The sequence below is a fragment of the Chanodichthys erythropterus genome, chromosome 1 (genome assembly GCF_024489055.1).
Source record: "Chanodichthys erythropterus isolate Z2021 chromosome 1, ASM2448905v1, whole genome shotgun sequence".
In the NCBI taxonomy this organism is placed as follows: Eukaryota; Metazoa; Chordata; class Actinopteri; order Cypriniformes; family Xenocyprididae; genus Chanodichthys; species Chanodichthys erythropterus.
In genome coordinates, this window is record NC_090221.1 from 10,191,355 (window position 1) to 10,218,808 (window position 27,454).

At 35.8% G+C, this 27,454-nt stretch overlaps 2 protein-coding genes across 2 annotated transcripts; both read left to right on the plus strand.

Annotated features, from left to right (window-relative positions):
* The first annotated feature begins 775 nt into the window (after positions 1-775).
* On the plus strand, positions 776-2,677 carry med7 (mediator complex subunit 7). The gene is made up of 2 exons (XM_067376638.1): positions 776-1,145; positions 1,500-2,677. Exon 2 carries the CDS (start codon positions 1,509-1,511, stop codon positions 2,235-2,237), a length of 729 nt encoding a protein of 242 aa, XP_067232739.1. The 5' UTR covers positions 776-1,145; positions 1,500-1,508; the 3' UTR covers positions 2,238-2,677.
* A 486-nt stretch (positions 2,678-3,163) lies between these two features.
* Positions 3,164-20,949, plus strand: lonrf4 (LON peptidase N-terminal domain and ring finger 4). Its single transcript, XM_067376755.1, has 12 exons — positions 3,164-4,114; positions 7,802-7,920; positions 9,774-9,896; positions 9,979-10,149; positions 10,319-10,448; positions 11,064-11,139; positions 12,164-12,278; positions 12,522-12,643; positions 12,878-13,036; positions 13,642-13,804; positions 17,899-18,048; positions 18,147-20,949. Exons 1-12 carry the CDS (start codon positions 3,802-3,804, stop codon positions 18,294-18,296), a joined length of 1,791 nt encoding a protein of 596 aa, XP_067232856.1. The 5' UTR covers positions 3,164-3,801; the 3' UTR covers positions 18,297-20,949.
* Positions 20,950-27,454: the final 6,505 nt, after the last annotated feature.

Sequence of the window (27,454 nt, forward strand, 5' to 3'; positions counted from 1 at the left end):
TCAAAATAGTGAAACATATCTATATGTCATCATACAGTATATGTCTATTATTACTATTTAATCCAACCAAAAAACAATATCAGCTTTCCTTCTAATAAAAATTCCACAAACATTTTAGTGCATAATATTTCATTTATTTATTTGTATTCATTTATTATAATTTTTATACAACACAATAATAAACAAGAAAAAAAGACAGAAAGAATGAACAGGAGATATATAAAAAACTAAAAATCACCTTCTTTCAGAGCTTTGATCTATTAATGGTGGTTTTAACATTAATTCGCCAGTGCTGTGGCATAATACCAACCACTAAAACTTGTGTCATGTGGCAGATTTTGGCATGTGCAACTGAATATTGTGGAAGACGTAACATTATATTTTGTGGCACCTCCAGTGGTCATCATGAGTTGAGGAGTCGGCAGGAATTGATGTAAGGAGACACAAATTAAATTATTATTTTTTTTTTAATTGTTTTTTTTTTTTTTTTTTTTTTTTGGTGCTTAGTGTTTTAAGTAGCTGAGGTTTATTAAGTAATGCTTATAAAATTCATTAAGAGATGAGTAGGAGATCAAACAAACAGACTAACTAAAAACGAACAAAAAAAAAAAGCATCATTTTGTAGCTAAATAATTATCCTAATTAAAAAAATAATATACATAGTTTTTTTTTTTTTTAATAAATGTAAATTAAGCATATTTATAAATGTCGAGATATTACAATTGTTTTAAATGTTTTTTTTTGGGCACATTTGTTTTTGAGTTGAACGTCATGTTAAGTGTGTGACAGGCTGTATTACACAAACGGCCCATTAGGAAAAAAACAAAAACTCACAGAATAAATTTGTCATTGGCCACTACGAACGTTTACATTATTTATTAATTAATTGTATCGATTGCTCATATATTTATTAAACAACTATAATTTCATTGAATACGCTTTACTTTGGACACGCCCTAATCTGACTTTGGCCAATGAAATACCTCGTTGCTAACGTACTGTGTACCAATGCCATCCATTTGTGTTTAGACCTGAAGAAAACGAGAATCGAGACATGCAAGAGAACTTGATAGCTTTGCTTATGTTTACTGAAAATCTGTTTACGTAGCCGACACTCTTTTTGTTCAATAAAGCCAGCAGTTTCGGTATGTATTTTTGTGTTTATTACATCTGTAATGAGTCACGCTTTGCGATACTTTATATGTTTTTTATTCGGTCAACTGTAGCATTTAGCTTGTAAGCGGCTAGCTGTTTCTAAACCAGTATTGATAAAATATGTTTATGGTTCTTTATTACTGCATTTCAGAAGCCCAAAAATATGTTTGTTCGCCATTAATATATCTATGAAAGCAAATCATTTGATTCAAAGCGAACTTTGTTTATAATAAATGATTGTTTTTTTCTGTAGATTGCTTCCCAGGGAGAGTTTTAATAAATAACAGTATTGGATATTGCTACTAGTCCATATAATAATTACATTTGATTGTTTTCTCGAGTAGATTTACAAAATGGGGGAGCCACAGCAGGTCAGTGCTCTTCCACCGCCTCCAATGCAGTACATCAAGGAGTACACGGATGAGAATGTGCGAAAGGGACTGGCCCCCAAACCCCCTCCTCCCATTCGAGACAGTTACATGATGTTTGGCAATCATTTCCAGTGCGATGACATCATTATTCGGCCATTGGAGAGCCAGGGCATCGAGCGCCTCCACCCTATGCAGTTTGACCACAAGAGAGAGCTGAAAAAACTAAATATGTCCATCCTGGTCAACTTTCTGGACCTTCTAGACATCCTCATCAAAAGCCCTGGCAGCATTAAGCGAGAGGAGAAGATGGAGGACTTGAAACTCCTGTTTGTCCACATGCATCACCTCATCAATGAGTACCGTCCTCACCAGGCCAGGGAGACGCTTCGGGTCATGATGGAGGTTCAGAAGAGACAGAGACTAGAGACGGCTGAGCGTTTCCAGAAGCATCTGGAGCGGGTGGTGGAGATGATCCAGGGGTGTCTTGCTTCGCTGCCTGATGATTTGCCGCAACCTAACAGCTCCAGCATGGGAGAGGCTGGTGGCGCAGGGTCAGCTGGAGCCTCGAGACTTAAAGCCGAGCCTATGGATGTAGATGTGACAGGTGCTAGCTGCATGGTTGCACAAACGGACAAGAATGTACCTTGTAAGAAGGACAAGGTGTGGGACAAGGATGCTGCCATGTGCAGTATTATTGATGAGATGACTTGAGCTGTCTAAGAAATTATTTGTGTTTTTATTGTTATTCAGGAAATGCAGGTTCTTCAACTTTTTGTTACAAAACACAGGAAGTCAACAAGTAGACCACAAACGCTTACAGACATTTAACACAGCGGTCAGCTCACATGGTCATTGAAGTAGAACTGTATGTGTGAAATAATAAAAATCTACTGGTCTTTTCATTTTCATATCACTCACTGTGCTTTTTTGTGTTTTCACATAAATAAAATAGACTACAAGCATCAGTTCAAGCCAGATTACATAAACTGTTGATGGGTGTAGACATGTGCATTAATGGAATGATAATGATAAAGCGGGAAAAAAAGGTTTGTCAAACCGCTGAGTAATAACCTGCTCTGCAGCCAAGCAATGATGTGTCATGTGATGTTGTTATGTGATTTAGCCAGTGTCACACGCTTATATGATGCTGATTGGTTGGAGGAAATGCAAACTTATACAACTTTTACTGCACTTATGCAAGCTTGTGTAAGTGTACTTTAGTCTAATGAGTGATGCATATTTTAAGCAAATGGATATTTGCATTTTTGGTAATGGGAATGCCTTGAGGTGTCATCCTAATATGCTGTTTCCATGTCTTCTGCTAGTAAATTCAAGTTTTTACTCACCAGTTTATCTGTACTAGAACATAAATAAATCTATGCAACATAAATAAACATAAAGCAGTTATACAAAGGTTTATGTAAGACAGGGTTTGCAAAGGTAATATTTGTATAGAAGTTGTAGACAAATTGAGATACATGTTCAAGAAATTGACACAATGTTATTCCTCAGGGTTTGTAGGATAATGTTATTTGTGCCTCGTCTTCCTACGTGTTGATAATGCTGAAATACACAAAGCAAAAGCAAGAAAGCAGTTATCAGAGCACAATTATTGAACATATGGCACAGTTTGCGTTGTGGGCGTCTATCATTGAATTAGTGCGCGAGATTCCCTGTTATGAAACGCGGCGTTCGCTGTTTCACAACAGGGTGGAACGCGGAGCGGGGGAGCCAATGGGAAGCACCGCCACGCGTCACGTGTTTTTTATTTATGTAATGTAATGGTGTCAGAAGCGAACCTAGCATAGTCTGCGGTCTAAACACAAGGCAAAGATGTTGGTCTTGCGAACTTAAAAACAGGAAAATAGAGATCCATCGGTCGCTTTTTATTTTGTCCTTGCACTGCGTTGATGGAGTTCGGAGGAGTCAGCGAAGCCAAGCGGAGTGAACCAATTCATCATGCACAACAAGGGAAAACGTTACTCTCACAACAAAGACTGAGATATGATTGACAATGGACAATCATAGATATTAAATCTATTGTCATATTTAAAAGTAAGTTGGATAGGGAATCCTAAAGCATGCTCTTGGCACAATTTCGCAGAAACTGCCATCGGCCTGAAGCTTATAAAAGCAGTGATCACGAAATGAGATAGGACAGAGCTATTCGTTTAACTTTTTAATCATGCCACACATTTCATGCTCATGAATCGAGCTCTGTAACTTTTGACAAAGGGCATCAGCTGTTCAACTTTCAGAAGGAAGCTGTCACCGGATGAAAGAGTCGAGGATGGATCTCCTGGAGTGTCCGATATGTCTGTTCCTCATGTGCGAGCCCATGACCATGAGCTGCGGTCACTCGTTCTGCAGGAGATGCATGGGCGCTTTCCTGCCCTCGCGATGCCCCACATGCAAAGAACGATTAAAACAGAGAGATGCGAAAAACATCAAAAACAATGTGTTACTCTTCAGCGTCATTGAAAAATGTTGCCCAGAAGAGACTAAGATGAAATGTCACATTCAGGAGAAGCTGAAAACGAGCGAGTTTACAGAAGCGCTGCGTATTGCGGACGAAGGGATCGAGATGGGTAAGGATGCAAACTCGGTTTACTAGAAAAAAAAATACCTTATGCAACCACGCTGATGTTTATATATAGGCCTATTGTGCAACAGGGAACGTTTAGTGTTCCGTTTCGGTTATGAAATGTAGGTATGGCTGTCTCAACCCTAGGGTTGTGAACGGAGATTTATTTTTTTTAAAACACCGGTTACATTTGAATAAATAAAGCAACGGAATGTTTTTTTTTATGATGCTATAAGTTGCTTTACGGAAAATGTGTTCAAAACATACAGCGCGACTAGTGTAGTCGAATGAATCATTCTTAAGAGCCGATTCTTTTTTGTGAATCAAAACATAGCCTACATCACGAATCGGAAACCAAGCCGGTGCATTTGAGTAAACCAAAACACTTATGATGAGTTATTGAATTAAGGTGACCAGATTTCTCATGGTGGGCAATATGACCATCACATTTTTATTTCATAATATATATATATATATATATATATATATATATATATATATATATATATATATATATATAAAACTATATAATAAAAATTAAAAATATATAATATACAGAGCTGGGTAGATTACTTATGAACTGATTACAAATTACATGACAAAATTTGTAATCAGTTATATAATCTCTTAGATTACACATTTTTGGTAATGTAATCTGACTACTTTTGGATTACATTTAGATTACTTTTGTGCTAACCCTTATTTGGTCACATATATTGTAGGATAATCTTGTAGTATTTTGACAGATACAAAGAAATTTATTCTAAAAAATATATGAATATATAAATATATAAATATAAATATATAAATATATGCATATGTATATGTGTATATATATATATATATATATATATATATATATATATATATATATGCACCAACAAAACCCTTAACAGATTCTTTTTAAAATGTATGTATGGACAGTTAATATTTCAAAATACTAACATTAATGTACCTGTTAGTGTTTGCTGTTAGAAACACTGAATAAAACAAAACCACATCTTATGATTTTAAAACATATTTACTTAAAATTAAGTAAGCAAGGTTGTGCTGTATCGTGAATAAGTCACGGCTGAAGGGCGTTGTTAGGCACGACGCGAAGCCTAACTGTGACTTATTTACAATACAGCCTTGAGTACCTTATTGCTTTTATAAAACGGTTACCACACTATACAAATATTAAAGCCAAAAAATATGTATCAATGCAACTTTCATGAAGTAAAATCACTAAAAGCCTTGTTTCCACCGAAAAAAATATTCCTTGACCATGAACAGCAACAGAAGTTACATTATTACGCCATTAGATGGCGGCAAAGACTGTCTTTTATGAGTGAGTCACTCAGTAGTGAAGACTTTTACATTGAAAAGACTGAATTGTGAATCATGTACGGGACAAATCATGATTTTTTTCTTAATAAGTCGGGACACTAAAAATAAAGCTGAAATACGGGACTGTCCCGGGAAAAACGGGACGTCTGGTCACCCTATATTGAATTATTCTGACTCATTACCCAACCTAAAGTTATTACATACTAACGTCGTTTCTGGCTCAAAATGAACCAAAACTGTTACTGTAGCATGTTGTAGCCTACTTAAAGGGATAGTTCACCCAAAAATGAAAATTCTGTCATCATTTACTCCCCCTCATGTTGTTCCATACCAGTATAAATTTCTTTTTCTGCTGTATGCAAAGGAAGATATTTGGAAGAACTGCCCTAACAAGCACATCTCGCCCCTATTGACTACCATAGTAGGAAAAAAAATACTAAATACAAAAATTTTTCCAAATATCTTCCTTTGTGTGTACAGCAGAACAAAGACATGTATACAGGTTTGGAAAAAATTGAGGGCGAGTAAATGATGATAATTTTTTGGGTTAACTATCTCTTTATTTTATCATGTTAATTATTGGTTTTTCATATGAAAAAAAAGTGAAATGTTTACTTTTTTTGTTTTAATATTTGTACTTAATGTATAGTTAGTATGAATTCTTTGTGTTTATACCACCTATAAAAAGTAAACCCACTTTTTGGAAGAATTGCAATTTTGGTGCATAATATAATTTTTTGTGCTTAATAAGTGCTTGGTGACATGGAAGGTGCCTAGGTAGTGCAGTCTAGATAGGAAGCTCACTAGATTTTAAGATACAGAAAATTAAAGCTTTCCTTTTCTTGCTGTACAGGATATTTATAGCTCATAATAATAACTGGCACTTGCCTTTTATAGGACATTTATGCAATGAAAGCACACTACATTCTTCTGAAGTAGGCCAGTGAGTTTGTGAACCTCATATTCACTAAAGAAAAAGTAATGCATTCAATGCAATTAAAAACCACCAGAAGTACGATGATTTGAATTAAATGAGGATACGTTTAACTGTAAATAATATTTGAATCATGTCAGGTCATCACTGTGGAAAATGCATCATAGAGATGATGTAATTAATATACTAAATGCATGTTCGGAATCAGATCAACCTATAAACACAGGTAGGCTGAGATAATGAAAGCCATGTGCAGCAGGAGTTTGAAATCTGTTGTTTCTAGAAATATATGCCCTAGATTGCAGCATTTTAACACAGCGTGGGTTAGTTGAAGACTGTTAGATATTGTTTTTGTGATCCTCCTACTCACACACTTGTGAGCAGAGAGCTGTGCTTGTTGAAATCAACAGTGATTTCATAAGCCCAGGCCTCCTGAAGGGTTAATGAGTACCAGTGAAAGTGGGTTAAAACATGTTGTGAGTGGCTGATGTGTGATTTCACTAACAAGGGTAAATAAGGTCAAGAAAACATCTCTAGAGCACACATTGGTGAAATAACAAGTCCCACTAGGTAAAGGAGACATTAGAGAACATACAGTACTGTAAGATGCATTAATGTAGTTGTGCAATTAATGTTTCCACGACATAATGAGATATAGTGCACTTTAGTGCAGATTGGTAATATCATAAGGCTCTTATCTTATGGATGTGACTTTACTATTAACGGCAACAGTGCCATTTGTCCTTTAGTGAATTGTATGTATCATTTTACGGCCACTGAATGACTTCAATTATCTGTCTAGTAACATAAACCCTCCATGGCAAAACCGAGATGTCTGTCATGTCAACACTTTGAATCCAATTAGAGGCAGTTTCCTGTACACTCAGCGTTCTGCCCCACATACACTTTCACTCTTGTGTAACCAAGGATTGTATGACAATGACATAATCTGGTTTTGTATCGTAACAGCCTGGTTATTTCATTGGTCTGTGTGCACAGTAAGTGACATGATGCAACATTTTTGTCCCTCTTTATGCAATAATTCAGAGAATTGTTGGATTTCCGGTCACTGTGAGATCCCTTTGTAGTTGTAATTTAATTAATCTCTCATCCACCCCTTCCTTTGTTTATCTTGTAGAAGGTGAACTCCGTTTGTTGCATTTGATCATTATGCTTTAGACAGTTTGTTTTCCTTCTTTTTTGCATTTTGCTATTAGATGGTCATCTCATGTCATGCCATCTAAGTGGTACAGATGTGCACTAATACACGTGGTGGGAGGAATGCTTATGCAGAGTACTGCTTTTCAGAGATTAATGATGTATAATTAGGTTGCTCTCTTTATGTTGATGCAAACGGATAAAAGCCTCAAATCTATGTCTTAAAAAAAGACTGAGGACTATATTGTCCATCTTTTCATGCATCTACAGCCCCTGATGATGTGAGTCTGAAAGTGTGGCGGGCTGAGGCCTGCATGGGCCTTCGGCGCTTTTCTGATGCCCTCCGTGACCTGGATGACCTGTGCTGTGTGCGACCCAATTGGACGGAGGTGAGGGCCATCTTTAACTGTTCTGGTTAATTATATGTTGTCTAGGGACAGGACTTTTGTTTGATTACTGTTTAGGAATGGTGTTGATAAATCAATTTATAATACATATTTATTATTCTGTATACGTAAGATCTCTAAAATGTCCGTGCAGTCTCATTGTGTGGTATTACGGAAATGACTGACACAGATTTATAGTTATGTCATCTCTGTTGGTATGGACAGAGCACATTGTTGGATTTGGCAATATTTCCACAACAGTATACTGGCATACACTAACAATCAACGTTAATATTTAATAATACTTTTTTAAATTAATTTATTACTTTTATTCAGCAAGAAGACATTAAATTGACCAAAAGTGATGGTAATTTATAACATTACAAAAGAATTCCATTTTTTAACTTTATATTCCTCAAAGAATACTGAAGAAATTAGCACAGTTTATAAAAAATATTCAGCAGCACAACTGTTTTCAACAATGATAATAATAAGAAATGTTTCTAGGGCAGCAAATCAGCATATTAGAATGATTTCTGAAGGATCATGTGACCCTGAAGACTGAAATAATGATGCTGAAAATTGAGCTTTGTCATCACAGGAATAAATTACATTTTAAATTATATTAAAATTGAAAACACCTATTTTAAATAGTAAGAATAGTTCAAAATATTACTGTTTTTACTGTATCCTTGATCTAATAAATGCCACCTCGGTGAGCTTATGAGACAAATCTTCCTGACCTCAACATTTTTAAATGTAGTTGTATGTATTATGTAACTATGATTTGATTTTATTTTTTTATGTCAAAAGGGGGACATGTACATTTATTCCTGAGGATTTTGCTAAATTATATTTAAAGGTGCCCTAAAATTAAAAATTGAATTTATCTTGGCATAGTTGAATAACAAGAGTTCAGTACATGGAAATTACATACAGTGAGTCTCAAACTCCATTGTTTCCTCCTCCTTATATAAATCTCATTTGTTTAAAAGACCTCCGAAGAACAGGCGAATCTCAACATGACACCGACTGTTACGTAACAGTTGGGCTCATTTAATATGTACGCCCCCAATATTTGCATATGCCAGCTCATGTTCAAGGAATTACACAAGGGCAGGGCATCTAGATCTGTGCACAGCTGAATCATCAGACTAGGTAAGCAAGCAAGGACAATAGCGAAAAATGGCAGATGGAGCGATAATAACTTGCATGATCCATGATATCGTGATATTTTTAGTGATATTTGTAAATTGTCTTTCTAAATGTTTCATTAGCATTTTGCTAATGTACTGTTAAATGTGGTTAAAGTTAAAAAATTTTCTTTCTGTATTCACGGAGACAAGACTGTCGTTATTTTCATTTTTAAACACTTGCAGTCTGTATAATTCATAAACACAACTTCATTCTTTATAAATCTCTCCAACTGTGTGTAATGTTAGCTTTAGCCACGGAGCACTATCAAACTCTTTCAGGATCAAATGTAAACATCCAAATAAATACCATACTTACACGATTTGATATGCTGGATGACGAACACTTTGTAAAGATTCATTTTGAGGGTTATATTAGCCGTGTGAACTTTGTTTATGCTGTTTAAGGCAAGCACGAGCTCCGGGGGAGGGGAGCACGGGATTTAAAGAGGCCGCAGCCTGAATCGGCTCATGTTTAATTATGCCCCCAAATAGGCAGTTAAAAAAAATGAATTAAAAAAAATCTATGGGGTATTTTGAGCTGAAACTTCACAGACACATTCAGGGGACACCTTAGACTTATATTACATTCTACGATACCTTTAATAAACTGAATAGGAATATTTGTGTTAATAATTTATGTTTAAATTCTGTGTTTTTTAGGGTTTCTTTCGTAAAGGGAATGTTCTTCTTGAAATGGGCAGAAAGACAGAAGCCCTCATCCACTTCTATCGCTGCCTGAAGCAGCAGCCTGACTTTGCCCCTGCGAAAAACCAGATTAAGAAGGTGGTTGTTTCAGAAAGTTTCCAGAAATATATGGAGCATGTTTTGCTTAAAAACATGAATGATTGTTTTATATGATATGCAGATCTTGGAAGCAGAGGGCATGGCTGTACCGGAAGAAGTTCCACGGATCCTGCATGTTGTGTCTGAATACTTGCAAGATCCCTGTCCTATTACCAGCTCTGTAAGCCCCTCGTGCACAGATGGTCAGCGCTACACACACAACAATGCGGAAGGTCAAAGTGATGCCGGGCAGGTGAGGTGTGAGCAGAGCACTAATGCTGTTGTGTAACATTGGCAATGTGATATCAAACTGAAAGATCTGATATAGTTATTATTGTAATGTTTTCTAAAAGATTCTTTTTTTCATTAAAATAAATTTGTGATGTAAGCTATATGGTAAACTTTTCCCTGTTCTGTCCTAGAATGCAACTAAAGCGAAGCACAGCACCAGTGGCGAGTGCTGCTTGAGCCTGTGTCAGGCCGTGTCCTTCCTCCCCACTGCTGAGGATGATGAGGAACTGATGATGAAGAGAGAGGAGAAACAGAACAGAGGTAAAGATATCTTACAAACTGCTCAGGAAAACAAATGAAATGCATTCACATTTGTATATGCATCTTCTAGAGATGATTAAAACATTGTTTTAGTATTAAATAAATAAAAAATATAATTCTTAAATGGATAGTTCCTGTGCAAAATGCAGAAAGGTTGTAGTTTAGCTGCTTTGCTTCATACAATTTTAATTAATTGTCACTTGATGATAGTTATTAATCATCATCAACCTCATGCATTTTTAAACACCTCATTAAGTAAAGAATACATAATAATGTATGTGTTGGTTTCAGCAAGTTGTGTGAGACTGGTTTGACACATTAGCTGTAATTATATTCATAACACATTAGCGCATTAGCCAAGCTACATGAACTGTAGAACACGGCCTCATGTGACTTATTGCATAAGTATACAATAATCTAATAATATGTCATTAGTAAATTGTCATATTAAACATATGATATTCATTTTGATATTTGAGATTACTTTGGGTTTTGTAAGTTCATTAGTAACAGGTAAACATAATGGGTTATACATTTATATTATTTATATTATTATTCATATACATATTATTTCATTTTACTTCATAAGCAGGTTTGTTTTGTTTGATTCTGTAGGTGTGTGCAGTGTGGGCAGAGAGTCCTGCCTCAGCGTTCTGACAGTGACGGATTTTGAGTGCCCTCTCTGCATCAGGTCAGTGGAGATTTGTAGTGTGTTGTTTTTCACTGGCCTTATGTCCTGCTACCAGACACTTGCACTTCCTTTGATATAGAATTAATGTTAGATTACAGTGGGTACTTAATTGAAGACACAATATTTTTTTAATTGAAGTTACATTATTTTTGTAATAGTTTCACAAGTGTAATTCAGTATAGGGTAAATGACACTGTTTTATTCTTCTTTTGTGAATTGTGAGTTGGTATACTACAGAGCTGTTGAATGCTTGATTCTGATTGGTTGACGAAGGTGTGCAATTATTTTCAGGGAAACACACAGCTAAAGTAGTTCCAAGCAGGTCTTGACTGCATTACAGTCCCATATCTCTTCGTCATATAATTTCAGTAATATCAAAAGTCAATGTACAATCTACAACAGCAAATGAACCAAAGCCCACAAAGACACTGACCAAGCAAATAGATATAACAAACAATAAGATAAAAATGACAAACTATAACCATGTTTTCCCCACAAAATTACGTTTCATTATCATTGAAAAGCTACATATCATTTTCAGTTACGTCGCTGTTCTTGAAGCAGTTAAACTTACATCTTTGCTATTAGGTGAGACACTGCTTGCGATGAAATTTGTATTTAAAGAATAACTGACAAATGTCTTAAATAAAATGTTTTGAGGCATGGTAACTGTAATATAAGTAGAATTACTGACTCCGGACTGTTGAATTATTAAAAAAAATAATGCTCAAAAAAATAATGCATTATTATTTGTTAATAATTCAATGTCCCGTTGTCAATTATTCCTTATCTAAGGTATTATCATTGGATATATTTCTGCAAAGTGATCCTCTTCTTAATGAAATTGGACAAAACCAGATGTTGAGAATTTCTAGCTGTCTTAACAGGGTTTTTAACAGTCTAGTATTCCAGAAGAATGGAAGAGCTTATATCACTATAAGTTGTATATAAATATTTGTTAACTTCCCACCTCTTATATATGCTCAATTGATCAATGATCGCTGTCATTATCAATGGATTAAAGGTTATTCTATGAGCCGGTGACAACACCCTGTGGACACACCTTCTGCAAGAACTGCATTGAGAGAAGTCTGGATCATAATCTACGCTGTCCACTCTGCAAACAACCACTGCAGGAGGTACTACTGAAACACAGACAATTATTACATGTATTTAGAAGCATGTAGAACCATATGATTGTACACACCCAAAATGGCTTAACACTAAGCTTTACTTTCTGTCTTAACCACAAATTATTGGTCAGGAATTCAATCACATTGTGTTTTTATAAAGTAAATAAACAAAACTAAATGAACAAATAAAACAGAGCAAATCATATTACATGGCAGTTCAAGTCTCACCGCATTACTTCCTATTCCCAGTATTTTAAGAACAGGAAGTACAACCCCACAGTGCTGCTACAGGAGATTATGTCCCGCCTCTTCCCCCAGCAGCTGGCTGAGAGGAAACAGGTGCACGAGGCGGAGATGGCAGAACTTTCAAAGTGAGTGCCGCTCTCGATGATAACAAAAAAACGGTGTTCCTGCCTAATATATTGCAAATGAGTTTCTATTAACTAAATTTCCCATGCTGCTGAGGTCTGGAAGAGATCCAGTATCTGCAAAATGTATAAAATGGTGTCTAAAAGTCCTAACATTTTATCAGAGGCTTTAACAGTCCAGAAGTGAAGTTATGCAAAAGCAGAATTATTTATTAGTTGCCTATCTTTTATCTCCAGTTTGACCAAGGACATCCCGATCTTTGTGTGCACGGTGGCATATCCTGGCATCCCTTGCCCGCTGCACATCTTTGAGCCTCGCTACCGTCTGATGATGCGTCGATGTATGGAGACGGGCACCAAAAAGTTTGGCATGTGCAGCTATGAGCATGGCAAAGGGTACAAAATATAAATGTTCTACAGCTAACATATGTCATTTAAGGTTATGCAAGCTTCTGCACCCTTACTGATCTTAAGAAACTTAATTTATGCCTTATTAGTGTATGCCTTATTAATTAAGGATGCATTAAATTGATCAAAAGTGACAGTAAAAACTTTAAAAGATTTTAAATAAATGCTGTTCTCTTGAACTTTCTATTCTTCAAAGAATCCTGAAAAAAGTGCAGCAGTTTCCACAAAAAACAAAACAAAACAACTGTTTTTAAGATTGGTAATAATAATCTTTCTTAAGCATCAAATCAGCATATTAGAATGATTTCTAAAGGATCATGTGACAAGGAAAACTGAAGTAATGACTACTGAAAATTTAGCTTTGAAATTACAGGAATAAATTACATTTTAAAATATATTAAAATAGAAAACAGTTTTAAATTTTTTAATTGTAATAATATTTCTCAGAATTACTGTTTAACTGTATTTTTATTCAAATAAATGCCACCTTGGTGAGAATAAGAGACTTCTAAAAAAAAAAAAAACATAAAAAAATCAGTCTATCTATCCTTACTATCTATACAGTGTTTTGATACCAAAATTCCCTGTCACAGCTTTGCAGATTATGGCTGCATGCTGGATATTTTGGATCTGGATTTGCTTCCTGATGGTCGCTCCTATGTGGACACAGTGGGAGGAAGTCGCTTCCGAGTGCTCAGGAGAGGACAGAGAGATGGCTACCACACTGCTGATATTGAGTACCTGGAAGACCATAAGGTCAGAGATTACAGATTGCCATAACTCAAATTTCAGATCTAAGTCCAAAAAAAAGGCACACTGGAAGAAGTCTTTAATGCAATACATCAGTATTAAAGCACATAAAGACTGTATGGCAAATATTAAAAAATCTGACCTTATAACCAGATAATACAACAATCATGAATATGAAATTGCGCTCATGGAGCCGTATCACTACATAATCAGAAATTCTGGAATTCTATCTAATCTATTTAGTAACTATGGTGATTTCAGTTATTTTAGTCAAGTCTTAAAAGCATAATATGTAAGATTTTTAGATTAAAATATACGAAAACCACTAGAACAATGTCACTAGAACTTTCCATCGGCTATGGAGGTAAAGACAACGAATCCCATGATTCCACGCTCATTCATCAAGCTACGCCGTTGTTTTGACTAAGCGACCTCTAGTGGCGAAAATTACATATTGTGCCTTTAACTTAAGGCTTAAGATAGGAAGTGTCTTTAATACAGCCATTGATGTAAATAAAGTTGCACTTCTTGTCTTAAAGGTTATGGTCCCTGTCATAATAGAGATCTAGCACCTGAAATGTCTCCTGATGGCATGCTTCCATTCTTTAATGTATATTAGTATTTACACAAAAGTGCTGCGTGAGCTTCCGGTATAGTAGTCTCTCATAGCAAACTGTGGTCATAGCAAACATATTATGATATTCTGTCATTCTTATAACTATCAATCACAACTAATTCTATTATATTATAATTTAGTATATTATATTTTATTAACTATAGTAAACATACATTTTTCTATATACTATCATGATCTTAATACCTGCATAAAGGTGAATCATTTTAATACTGCTTTGTCCTGTTTTGGGACACTTCCTCAAGATTTGAAGTGCAGAAGTTTCTAACAATTTCCTTACACTGCGCTGCATAGGAAGTTGTGGTGCCCACTGAGGCTATATATGGAAGCAATCATGATGGTTGTGATCACAACATGATAGTCACTGTAATAATAATTAAGCTATTTGGCTGCTGCAGTTATTTTTATTAAATTGCACCTTGTGGAGCTCACATTCTCGGTTTAACACAGTAATTTCAATAGGTTCAGGTTGGTTCTGACTGCAATTAAACATTTATTAATGAATTGGTGGAATGCTTATGGCAAGTAGAGCCACACAACAGTGTGGTGTTTTTGTTCAGTTATCATTATTAGTGAATAAGGCTGGAGCCTGGTTTTCTGTTACGTTAAAACGTTTTAATCTTCTAGTCATTTTCCCAATGGTTATATGTCTCAACCACTTAAATAAGGTGTCATTACTGAACATTAAAAGAAAAGCATGCATTAAATATTCATGAGGGAGGTTATTACCACTATCACAAGCCAGAGCCTGTTTGCATGATGGATTGCTTATAATGGCAGTAAATATGAAACCTTTTGTTAGCACTGCAAATTTAATATCAAGTAAATACTTAATGTTAATTAGCGTTAATTGTAAGTGTATTCAGCAAACATTAGGAAGAGAAGCTTGTGATTAACTGCCTGTTAGTCAACACATTCAAACTCTTTTCTAACCAATCTACATTATGATTACACAAGCAATATGTTATCACCAGCAGTGTAAACCCTAACGCTCCAAAACATTAATTGGTTTGAGTAGGACAAACTTAAATTAAACAAATTAGTTCAGTCAAATGAACTTTTATTAGTATTTAGCACTTTCTTTTTCTTTTGAGTTCACAGAACTGATATATTTTAAGAAAACTGAACTGTTTCATTGCTTTACGTGTATGAACTCATTTCTTTTCATTTATATTAACTTAAGTTTAACTGAAACTGGGCTGGGATTTCTGTTTCCCAGCATGCTTTGCCCATGGCACTTGAAAGAAGAGTAAATGCTAGAATTGTTTTTTTTTTTGCAAGATTAAAGGGTTAGTTCGCCCAAAAATGAAAATAATGTAATTTATTACTCACCCTCATGTCATTCCCCATTCATAAACCCTTCATTCATCTTCGGAACACAAATTAAGATATTTTTGATAAAATGCGATGGCTCAGTGAGGCCTCCATTGCCAGCAAGATAATTAACACTTTCAGATGCGCAGAAAGCTACTAAATACATGTTTAAAACAGTTCATGTGAGTACAGTGGTTCAACCTTAATATTATAAAGCGACGTGAATACTTTTTGTGCCCAAAAAACCCAAAATAACGACTTTTCAACAATATAGTGATGGGCCGATTTCAAAACACTGCTTCGGAGCTTTGCGTATCGAATCAGTGACTCGGAGTGCCAAAGTCACGTGATTTCAGCAGTTTAGCCATTTGATAGGAGATCTGAGTCACAAATTCGATTCGTAAAGCTCCGAAGCAGTGTTTTGAAATCAGCCCATCACTATATTGTTGAAAAATCGTTATTTTGTTTTTTTGGTGCACAAAAAGTATTCTCGTCGCTTTATAATATTAAGGGAGAACCACTGTACTCACATGAACTGTTTTAAATATGTTTTAGTACCTTTATGGATCTTGAGAGAGGGAGTGTCATTGCTTTGAATGCAGGCCTCACTGAGCCATCGGATTTTATTAAAAATATCTTAATTTGTGTTCCAAAGATGAATGAAGGCCTTATGTGTGTAGAACGACATGAGGGTGAATAATAAATGACATTATGTTCATTTTTGGGTGAACTAACCCTTTAATGTTAAGTAGGAGATTTAGTAGTTATTAATGCTTTGTCATGATAATTTAGAAGAGTTTCTGGTAATATTGTTTGTTTGAGAGTTGCCACCATGGTGACAAGTGGTTCATCTGCACGGCTTGGTTTGAGAGCAAGTATGTTAAATGTTTTATATTGCTGTACTCATTCAGCAAGTGCTATACCATGCTATTGCTTACATGTTAGCAAATTAGCAAGTTAGCATTTTCTGTATTATCTAGTTGTAGCTAGCCAAGTTTCCACTAATAAAAATGTTTACTTTGAGATTACATTCTAATTTTAATTGAAATGTATAAATTAGTTTACTCAAATATTTCAATTTAAGAACAATTAAAGATTCAAAAATTGATTTTATCTTGGCATAGTTGAATAACAAGAGTTCAGTACATGGAAAAGTTTCAAACTCCATTGTTTCCTCCTTCTTATATAAATCTCATTTGTTTAAAAGACCTCCGAAGAACAGGCGAATCTCAACATAATACTGACTTTTACATAACAGTCGTGGTGTACGCCCCCAATATTTGCATATACCAGCTCATGTTCCCAACATTATGAAAGGCATTAGACAAGGGCAGCCAGTATTAACGTCTGGATCTGTGCACAGCTGAGTCATCAGACTAGGTAAGCAAGAAAGAACAACAGCGAAAAATGGCAGATGGAGCAATAATAACTGAAATGATCCATGATATCATGATATTTGTAAATTGTCTTTCTAAATGTTTCGTTAGCATGTTGCTAATGTACTGTTAAATGTGGTTAAAGTTACCATCGTTTCTTACTGTATTCACAGAGACAAGAGCCGTCGCTATTTTCATTTTTAAACACTTGCAGTCTGTATAATTCATAAACACAACTTCATTCTTTATAAATCTCTCCAACAGTGTGTAATGTTAGCTTTAGCTACTATCAAACTCATTCAGAATCAAATATAAACACCCAAATAAATACTATACTCATATGACCCGAAGCATGAATGACGAACATCTTGTAAAGATCCATTTGAGGGTTATATTAGCTGTGTGAACTTTATAAAACAGTGCATTTACAGAGTCGTGAGCTCGATGGGCAGGGAGCATGAGATTTAAAGGGCCAGCAGCCCCTGAATCGGTGCATAGTTAATGATGCCCCAAAATAGGCTGTTAAAAAAATTAATTAAAAAATATCTATGGGGTATTTTGAGCTGAAACTTCACAGACACATTCAGGGGACACCTTAGACTTATATTAAATCTTGTAAAAAAGCGTTCGATGGCACCTTTAAAATGTTTGAGTACAAAACAAAAATCTGCTAGTTCTGCTTACTTAAACTTTGAATTTCTTAACCTATAAATTGTGATGTTGTGAAGAAATCACAACTGAGTGTGAGAGTAAAACTTCTCCTTGTTTGTGTTTAGGTCGAAGGCGGTGAGCTTGAGTTACTGCAGCGCCTCCATGACAGCGTGTATCAGCAGGCGAGGGAATGGTACCACCGCCTGAACAGCCGCATTCAGGAGCAGATCAGCCGGCAGTACGGCATCATGCCAGAGAAAGAGGACGACATTCAGGTCAGAGCTCAAGGAATATTGTTTAATAGTAAAACCACAGAGCTTGCATTTTAATAGGAACTTCCTAACGAAAATGAATGCGTGTTTATGCGTTGCAGGCATCTGCTAATGGACCTGCCTGGTGCTGGTGGCTGCTGTCAGTGCTGCAGTTAGATCCAGCCTATCAGACCACTGTTCTGTCTTTGACCTCCCTGAAGGACAGACTGGGTCATCTACGCATTGTACTAGAATACTTCTCTCAGAGCTAGGACAGAGACACATCATATGCCCATATCGCTGATCTCATCACATGCATGCACTACGGAAGACATTCAGTTTTTTTACTCTACATTTTGATTCAACAGAGAGAGACCTAAAACTTTGTCACTTTTTTTTCTGATCATAATCCATGCACACAATATTTTGTGCTTGGATGATACATCGGACTATCTATGATATGGCTTGGTTAAAAATAAGATGACTTGTTCCAGTGGCTGTACAACTATTGAATTAGTCATTGAACTAATTCCTACTTAGTCAAGCACCAAAGAATTAAGGACTCGTTCTGCACAGAACAGCTGTTTATTGGTTCACGCTGTTCGCTTCGTTAAACATCATCAGAGTGGATGCCAAATGTTGCAGCTAGTTTTGTTGACATACATTTGAGATGTTTCCAGTAGTACTGGGCCCTGGCCAGGATTTTTTTGAATGTTTAGCTTACATTTGTGGCCAAGAGGGAAACAGCTGGCCCAAGTGACTGATGACTGAATAGGAGCTCATTGATTATGCATGAATGAAACGCTTATGACTACAGCCTCAAAATCTCACAATTCCGCCCGTACGTTTTAATAGTTACTGAGGATAATATTATTTCTGATTCTAATGCGGAGGTACATTAATATTGCAATAGTAATGACAGAGAATACACTTCCTTTTTTTAATAAATGAAAGCTGCTAGCTGTGCTTGTTTCATTTGTAGTATTAAATCGGTTGCAAGCTTGCTGGCATGACAGTGGAGAGGAGAGAGGATGGAATTCTAGCAGTCAGTAATATTTTTATGAAAGAAATAAATACTTTAATTTAGCAAGGATGCTTAACATTAATCATAAGTGACCGTAAAGACATTTATGAAGTTAAAAAAAAAAAAAAATGCTTTCTAGTATTCATCAAAAACAACAACAACAGAAAATGTAATAATAAGAAGAAATGTTGCTTGAGCAGCAAATCAGCATATTAAAATGATTTCTGAAAGATCATGTGACACTGAAGACTTTGCCATCAGGAATAAATTACATTTTAAATTATATTATATTTTAAATTCAAATGATTTTTCCACAATATTGCTGTTTTTACTATATTTTTAATTGAATACATGCAGCCTTGGTGAGATTCTTTATAGTCTTAATCTTAACAGCCCCACATTTTTCGACAGTAGTGTACAATACTCAATCAAACGGCAATTTCAGACTTGTCACGGGCACCAGGGCTGTTGTGGGAGGTGTTGTAAAGATTTTAGCCATCTGGTTGATCAGTACAGCTCTCCAAACCTCTCTGTGTCAGTCATATTGGATTGTTTCTGTGTGCTTGTGCCTTGTGCTGGGCCTTAATATGGTTTCAGATATTTGGTTGAGGACTGTGGATTCATTTATGTTCCATATTTGACCTTTTTTCTGTTTTAGTGCCACTTTCCGAGGAATGTTAAAACTGCAATGTTATGTGATGTAACAATTAAATGGTTTTAAAATGGACTTTTTCCTACTCTGGTGACTGTGCCATTGTATTGTTTTTTTGTTGTTGTTTTTTTAGCTCCTAATGGCTGGAGGAACTCCAACAAGGGTTAAAATGCCACCTGCCCTTTTATTTTGTTTTTATGTTTTTCAGATTTGATCTGTTGTGCACTGCTCTGAAGATTACTGTCTATTTGCCATATGTTGAAAACCAGTTACTAACAGATGGGTGCTTTGCTTTCGATCCTGTCGTGAATGCAGTATGCCTAAACATGTACTGATTTTAGATAGAAATAGTGTTTTTGTTTGGAGAAATCTCTGAACTTTTGGAGGAAAGGTCTTCTATTAGATACAAAAATTTCTTAAACTCAGATTCAAAGAGGCCTCAGATATGTTTCTCATGAGACTGCAAATATTTATGAAAGGGATTCAAATCAGAATAGGATTTTATTTTTTATTTGCTTTAGTAATTTAAATAGAAATGTTACTGATTGATGCATCTTGTTGTTTCATGTCTTATGTCACCGTCCATCCTCAGGATTAAGGACTTGAAAATCACTTAAAATGTTTTCAGAACTGTTGCTTCATCTGTCTGTTGTATGTCTCAGTAACGCGCTCGTGAGTCTCACAATGTCAAGTCTTCACCCTTATGATTATTAGTATGAAAGTGGCAGATTCTGTGGTGTTGCTTTGGGATTGTACAAGTGACTTTATTCTACACTAATAATCTCAAAAGAAAAGAGAAAGACACTCCTATCACCCTCAAATCAGTCGGAAGAAGGAGCTATAAATAATGAGTTTGGTTATATAATCAAACTCAGTAATCAAAATTATATCTTTTGTTTTGTAAAGAAATGGCTTGAGAAGCATTTTCCCCCCTTGTCAGTGGCAAATAATGATTGCTTGTTTAATTTTAAATGATCAGTGGACTCTGATGTGTAGTATTTCCGTTTTCTTTCATTCTTTTTTTTTTTGTCATTAATTATTTTTAATGTCATATATTGATGTGTTTGGAATTAAAGCAGACTTTGCCATAGTATTTTATAATTTGTAATCCCTGGTGTAAACTAGGGGTTTGTATCAGTGGTTTTTCTTTTGAGAGATTTGTTGTATAACTCTTAAGGAGTTATACGATACACATTATACAATAAATGTAACATTAAAATCATTCATCAAAATATTGTTTTTATGTCACTGGAAATTGCAAAAGCAAAATAAAATAAATAAATAAAACCTTTAATTATATTTTGTATTACCAAGCATCCACTAGATGGCGCCATACAATCACAAGTTAGGCACCAGCATGTCTGATGTTGAGCATCTATCAGCGTCTTCCATTTCTTATCTCAAAAGAGTAAAGATAAAGCCCCCATTTAGTATTTATTCATCTTTTGTTAATGTTAGTTAATAATAATAATAATAAATTAATATTAACAGATGGCCTAGGCTACAACGTTTGATTTTTTTCCAACAAGCTTTTTTAGTAAATGTTAACATTTAAACATTAACGAAGATTAATAAATGCTTTAAAATATTTTTCATTGTTAATTTATGTTAACTGCTCACAAATGGAAACTTTTTGTAAAGTATTTCCCAACATATTTTCTTTTATAGCCTATTCTGCAGAAGAAAGAAAGTCATGTTTTGAACGACATAGGGTGAGTAAATGAAATATTTTTTAAAAATAACTAAAACTCATAATGACAAATTCATGAATTGGGTCTTGGTGGACAGATTTTAGCATAAAATGAAGAAATATTAACGATTCTATAATTAGGCATATTCTATATTTTAAAATCACCACTCAACTAATGACACATAACATGATAACTAATTTGGACCCCACTGCATGTAATAGCATCAATTAGGCCTACATGCATATTACTTAATTTTGATGTTGTTGTTCTTTTAACCTATTTTACTTTATTATTTTTAAACAGCCTAATCTATATACTCGATTTTGCTTAGGTTATTTATTTTTTGTTTTTTCATAATTTTTGATCTAGTCATATCTTAATTAATCACATCAGCAACTGAGCTACACAAGTCTACAGGTGAGGTCACGATTCACGAATAAGAATTACGCGATCTGGAATTTCCCACACAGAAATACCCTTTAACAAATGTATTGCAAAAGTTTTATTGAAAGTAAAATCAATCAAATGGAATTAATTAATCATCTAATAAGATTAAATATAGAGTGTCTGTATAATATGTGTTCTTTTATCAATTTTAAAAGCCTCGTTTACTAAAATCACGTGACTTTAGCAGTTTGATACACGCTCCAAATCACTGATTCGAAACAAAAGATTCATGAAGCTTCGGAGCTTCATGAAGCAGTGTTTTGAAATCGGCCATCACTTTACTTGTGGCCGTTAATCGAACTGCAGCCAGCAACTTGCTCGTGCACAAAGAATATGATTCAAGGCCGCAATATGCTCACAGTTCTTCGCTTGGAAGTAAAAAGAAGTTGGAAAAGATTTACAGCGATATACTTTTTTGGGTGGGTAACTTACCACATTACTTAAGTTGTGTAGATAGACCTATGTTGTCTACATCTACAGTATTATTTAAGCTAGGCTACTTAGATAAGTAAAACAGATACTTTAAAAGCATTGGTTAAAGGGTTAGTTCACCCAAAAATGAAAATTCTGTCATTTATCACTTACCCTCATGCCGTTCCACACTTCGTTAATCTTCAGAACACAAATTAAGATATTTTAGTTGAAATTGGGAGCAACGGACACTTCCTCTGAAGATCCATTAATGTACTAAAACATATTTAAATTGGTTCATGTGAGTACAGTGGTTCAATATTAATATTATAAAGTGATGAGAATATTTTTGGAGCGCCAAAAAAACTAAATAACGACTTAATTAGTGATGGCCGATTTCGAAACAATGTTTCAGGAAGCATCGGAGCACAGATGAATCAGTGTGTCGAATCTGCTGTTCGGAGCGACAAAGTCACGTGATTTCAGCCGTTGCATGGCAGTTTGACACGCGATCCGAATCATGAATCGACACACTGATTCATTTATGCTCCGATGCTTCATCATGAAGCAGTGTTTTGAAATCGGCCATCACTAAATAAGTCATTATTTTGTTTTGTTTTTTGGCGCTCCAAAAATATTGTCGTCGCTTTTAAATTCAGTGCCATATTGTTTGAGTAAAATTTACAAACCAAGAGTGAGTTAAAACACAGTATTTCAAAGTGAACTTCAAATGAGTAAAGAAATGACTCAACAAACCCATAAAATTACCTAAAATCAGAGGGAAATGATAGGTGAATAACACTTATGTAGAAGCAGCACCTAAGACTTGACATATTGTAATCTGTAAACCTCAGATCTGACCAGTTGATTGGAATGTTGTGCCAGAATCAACAAAGATGTTGATCCAGGAACATGTTGTTCTTGGTGAAATCACACTCACCATGAGACCATAGACTATACAGATAAAAAAAGCAATTAATAGCCAACATGAGAATTATTTAAGCAGATTTGCTGCTAATTGTCGCTTGACCGCATCTACAGTATGTAAAAACTAAAACATTTAAATGTAAAAAGCTTTGTGAGACATTCCTGCACAGTCAAAGAGAGTCTGTTGTGAGGGGGAGCTCTGAGAACGTCCTTGTGATGTAGCTCAATGTGAACATCAAAGCTTATTACAAACACAGGCAGGAGAGCAGTACGGTAAGCTAAATTGATCCATCATCACCCTGCTGCAGCTCCCCTGCATGCCTGGCTTTTTGAGTGGAGATGACAGCCATTTTTTTTGTACTTAATAAGTCATTACAAAGAACCCGCTCTTGCTATGCTGAAGTGAAATGTGTGTGTGTTCAAAATGGACCATTCTTACTTTATGTAATATTGCAGTTTTTATTATAAATTATTTTTTTGTGCACCAGTGGTGTAGCCAAATTTTTTATTTTTGGGGTGTACCATCTTAGAATGAATGGGCCACAATATATATATATATAGACCTATTTATTAGGGATGTTCATTTTGTTTTGTTTTTCTTTTATTTCTGACTTACAACTGACACTAAATTATGTTAAATTAGGATGGATAATTGTCTGTGACCCATTAAAAATACCATTACAAGGATAACTTGTGCTGATGAAATCACCATGATGTGTTGAGTAGAGAGTTGAAGTTGTGTGTCAAAATGGTGGCAATTAATTTGGGATGAAATCAATGTAATTTTCACACAGCCGGTCAGAAATGGAATGTTGAAGTGATGATGTATGCCTGTCACCGCCTGTTAAACAAATACCCCGTGTTGCCATGGAAACCATCACATGAATGGTAAGAGGCAAAATAAAACTTTTAAGTAGCTAGTTAATTGAAAATAAACTTTTAAAGTGCACAAACTCTTTTGTTTGTTTACAGTCTGTGTCAAATGCAAATACTGGCAAATGCATGAGACGATACCAAATATGTCTGTTTGTCTCCCTCTCTTGGTTCTCTTTGTAGGGATTATGGAGCATCTAAGGGGTGGCAGAGCTTGGACTGATAAAGCAGCCTTGTTTCACACTAACCTAATCCCCCTGTGTCAATACACAGATAAAGCTTCAAATGCTGTGTGCAAAAGAGTAAAGGTAAACATATCAGAGCTTTAGTCTCAAGGTGCGTTTGGTAATAAGACAAACGCAGGCAGTGCGTCTCCCTCCGCAGAGGCGGAGATTGCAATGAGAGGCAGCTGGCTTTGTTCCCTCACTGAGGTGGCTAGAGAAGACACAGTAATCTCTAACCTCCGGGTGAAGAGCTAATACATTTGAAAACAAAACAAAAAAGTTATAGAAATAACTCATTATTCTTAATATTGTTTTGTGTTCATGGGTAGAATTGTGTTGTGACTCCTATTTTTGAAAAGGAAGTCTAAACTGTTGTATTCTGACGTAGCCTGCATCTGAAATCGCATACTTCTTTACTATATAGTAGGAGAAAAACAGTATGTGACAATAACAGTATGTCCAAATTCACAGTATTCATAAAAAAGTAGGCAAAAAAGTACCCAGATGACGTACTTCTTCTCAAGTGTACATATGTTGGACACTTTACTATCCCATGAGGCCACAGGAGAGGATTTGTGAATGGCAGTGAAGCAACGTAGCCGACTCTGGTTAGTCACATGATGAGGGCAACATGGTGAATGTAGTATGGTACATTCATACTACACACATTCATATTATATAGAACATATTTTTTAATAGTTGTTTAGTATTTATTAGGGCTGGGACAATACATCGAATCTCGATTCGCGATACGAAGAATCTGGAGCGATTCTGATATTTTCCGATGTATCACCATTCTCTCTTGATCGAACCGATTCCGAGCTTAGTTTTTAAACAGCAGATGGCACTACAATGCGTGATTTCCCCCCCCCAAACCAGTTCAGTGGAAATTGAAACTGATTCTAAACATTTAATTGGCCTTGTCAATCACATTAACGATTGTCTACACCTAACCCTGATCCCTAAACCTGTAAACTGAGCCAATGAAATTGGTTGCAGAGCGGGGATTTTCGCTGAATCGTATTGGGAAAAAAAATCATGCCACTACTATACGTGCTTTAGAAACAATCGTACACTGCCTGCTTCCAGTTCCTTTACATACACCACTTAAACCTAAAATAATCATTAAAAATTCAAAAAGGTTGAAGCGAATTACAAATCTCGCATCATGGGCCGAGGTGCAGGTGCATAACCACTTACATGACTCAGCCGAATGCAGGAGCTCTGTCTTCTTCATGAGCGTTTGAGAGTGTGCGGTTAAAAACTAGCCTAGAGCTGCTGTTAAAACTAAGCTCAGAATCGATTAGAGAGAGAAAATATCAGGATCGATCCAGATTCATTGTATTGATCAATGTATCGTCCCAGCCCTAGTAATTATTCAAAATAAGTACCTACTCAAGAGAGCGATTTTGGACGTAGCTGAGAACGGAAGTGAACGAGTACAGAAGATGGATGAAGTTCATTACTCCTGTCTTGTGTGCTTCATTGTTTTATAACTCCTGACAGATACCACATTGGCGATTGTACTTTTGCAACCAGGCTGGTGACCTATTCAAAAGCCCAAATTCCAGTTGTTGGATGTTAGTCAGCTAACGTTTCCCTACATGACCACTCAATTTCTGCTACATTCTTCATTGTGCACAAATGGACATCACTCATGGGGAGGGACCTAATGTCTGCGCTGCATGTGATGATTGAAAACAATCAAGTCCTGCTTCTCCTTTGTCAGTCTTTCAGTACATTGTTGCTGAGTCAACTGAGTTGGATGTGCTAAAAACTTTATATACCTTGTAAAGCTGGATGAAACTGTCACACCTGTGCTGCTAAACTTTGCCTGTCTACCACTCTTTGTTCGTTGTGCTGTGTCAGAGGAATTAAATCGCTTGTACGCAGATGGGGTGATAGAACACATCGACACCTCTGCATGAGTGTCACCGATTGCAGATACACAGAAAAATTAGAATGTACGTTGACCTCAGAGAGCCAAATAAAGCAGTGATTGTGGACACTTTTCCATTACCACACATGGATGGATTACTCTTTGATCTAAAGGGTTCTGTTTTCACTACCATCGACCTGACTAGCAAGTGCCGCTGCATGTAGACAGTCGTGACCTCACAGCCTTTATTACTCACAACAGACTCTTCTGTTTTTTTTGTTCCTTATGGCTTGGCTTCAGCACCTGCGGCATTTCAGAAGATGATGACCATCATCCTGGCTAGCTTGTCAGGGGTGTATAATTACCTGGACAACATTATCATCCACAGACGTGAAATGTCTTCATATGACAAAGCACTTCAACAACTTACAATGACTAGAATCTTCTGGCCTGCAGCTTAAAGGTGCCGTAGAATGTCTTTTTAAAAGTTGTGTCCCCTGAATGTGTCTCTGAAGTTTCAGTTCAAAATACCCCATAGATTTTTTTAAATAAATTTTTTTAACTGCCTATTTTGGGGCATAATTAACTATGTACCGATTCAGGCTGCGCAGCCCCTTTAAATCTCGTGCTCTCTGCCCCTGGAGCTTGCGCTTGCCTTAAACAGCATAAACAAAGTTCAAACAGCTAACATAACCCTCAAAATGGATCTTTACAAAGTGTTCATCATGCAGCATGTCTAATCGTGTAAGTATGGTATTTATTTGGATGTTACATTTGATTTTGAATGAGTTTGAGGCTAAATGCTCCGTGGCTAACGGCTAATGCTACACTGTTGGAGAGATTTATAAAGAATGAAGTTGTGTTTATGATTATACAGACTGCAAGTGTTTAAAAATGAAAATAACGACAGTCTTGTCTCCGTGAATACAGTAAGAAACGATGGTAACTTTAACCACATTTAACAGTACATTAGCAACATGCTAACGAAACATTTAGAAAGACAATTTACAAATATCACTAAAAATATCATGTGATCATGGATCATGTCAGTTATTATTGCTCCATCTGCCATTTTTCGCTGTTGTCCTTGCTTGCCTACCTAGTCTGATGATTCAGCTGTGCACAGATCCAGACGTTCTGCCCTTGTGTAATGCCTTGAACATGAGCTGGCATATGCAAATATTTGGGGCGTACATATTAATGAGCCCGACTGTTACGTAACAGTCGGTGTTATGTTGAGATTCGCCTGTTCTTCGGAGGTCTTTTAAACAAATGAGATTTATATAAGAAGGAGGAAACAAT

Coding starts and splice junctions, on each gene's coding strand:
- med7 (XM_067376638.1), top strand. CDS start 1,509: ATGGGGGAGCCACAGCAGGTCAGTGCTCTTCCACCGCCTCCAATGCAG.
- lonrf4 (XM_067376755.1), top strand. CDS start 3,802: ATGAAAGAGTCGAGGATGGATCTCCTGGAGTGTCCGATATGTCTGTTC. Junction 13,037..13,641: donor AGCTATGAGCATGGCAAAGG/GTACAAAATATA, acceptor TCCCTGTCACAG/CTTTGCAGATTATGGCTGCA. Junction 18,049..18,146: donor AGAAAGAGGACGACATTCAG/GTCAGAGCTCAA, acceptor TATGCGTTGCAG/GCATCTGCTAATGGACCTGC.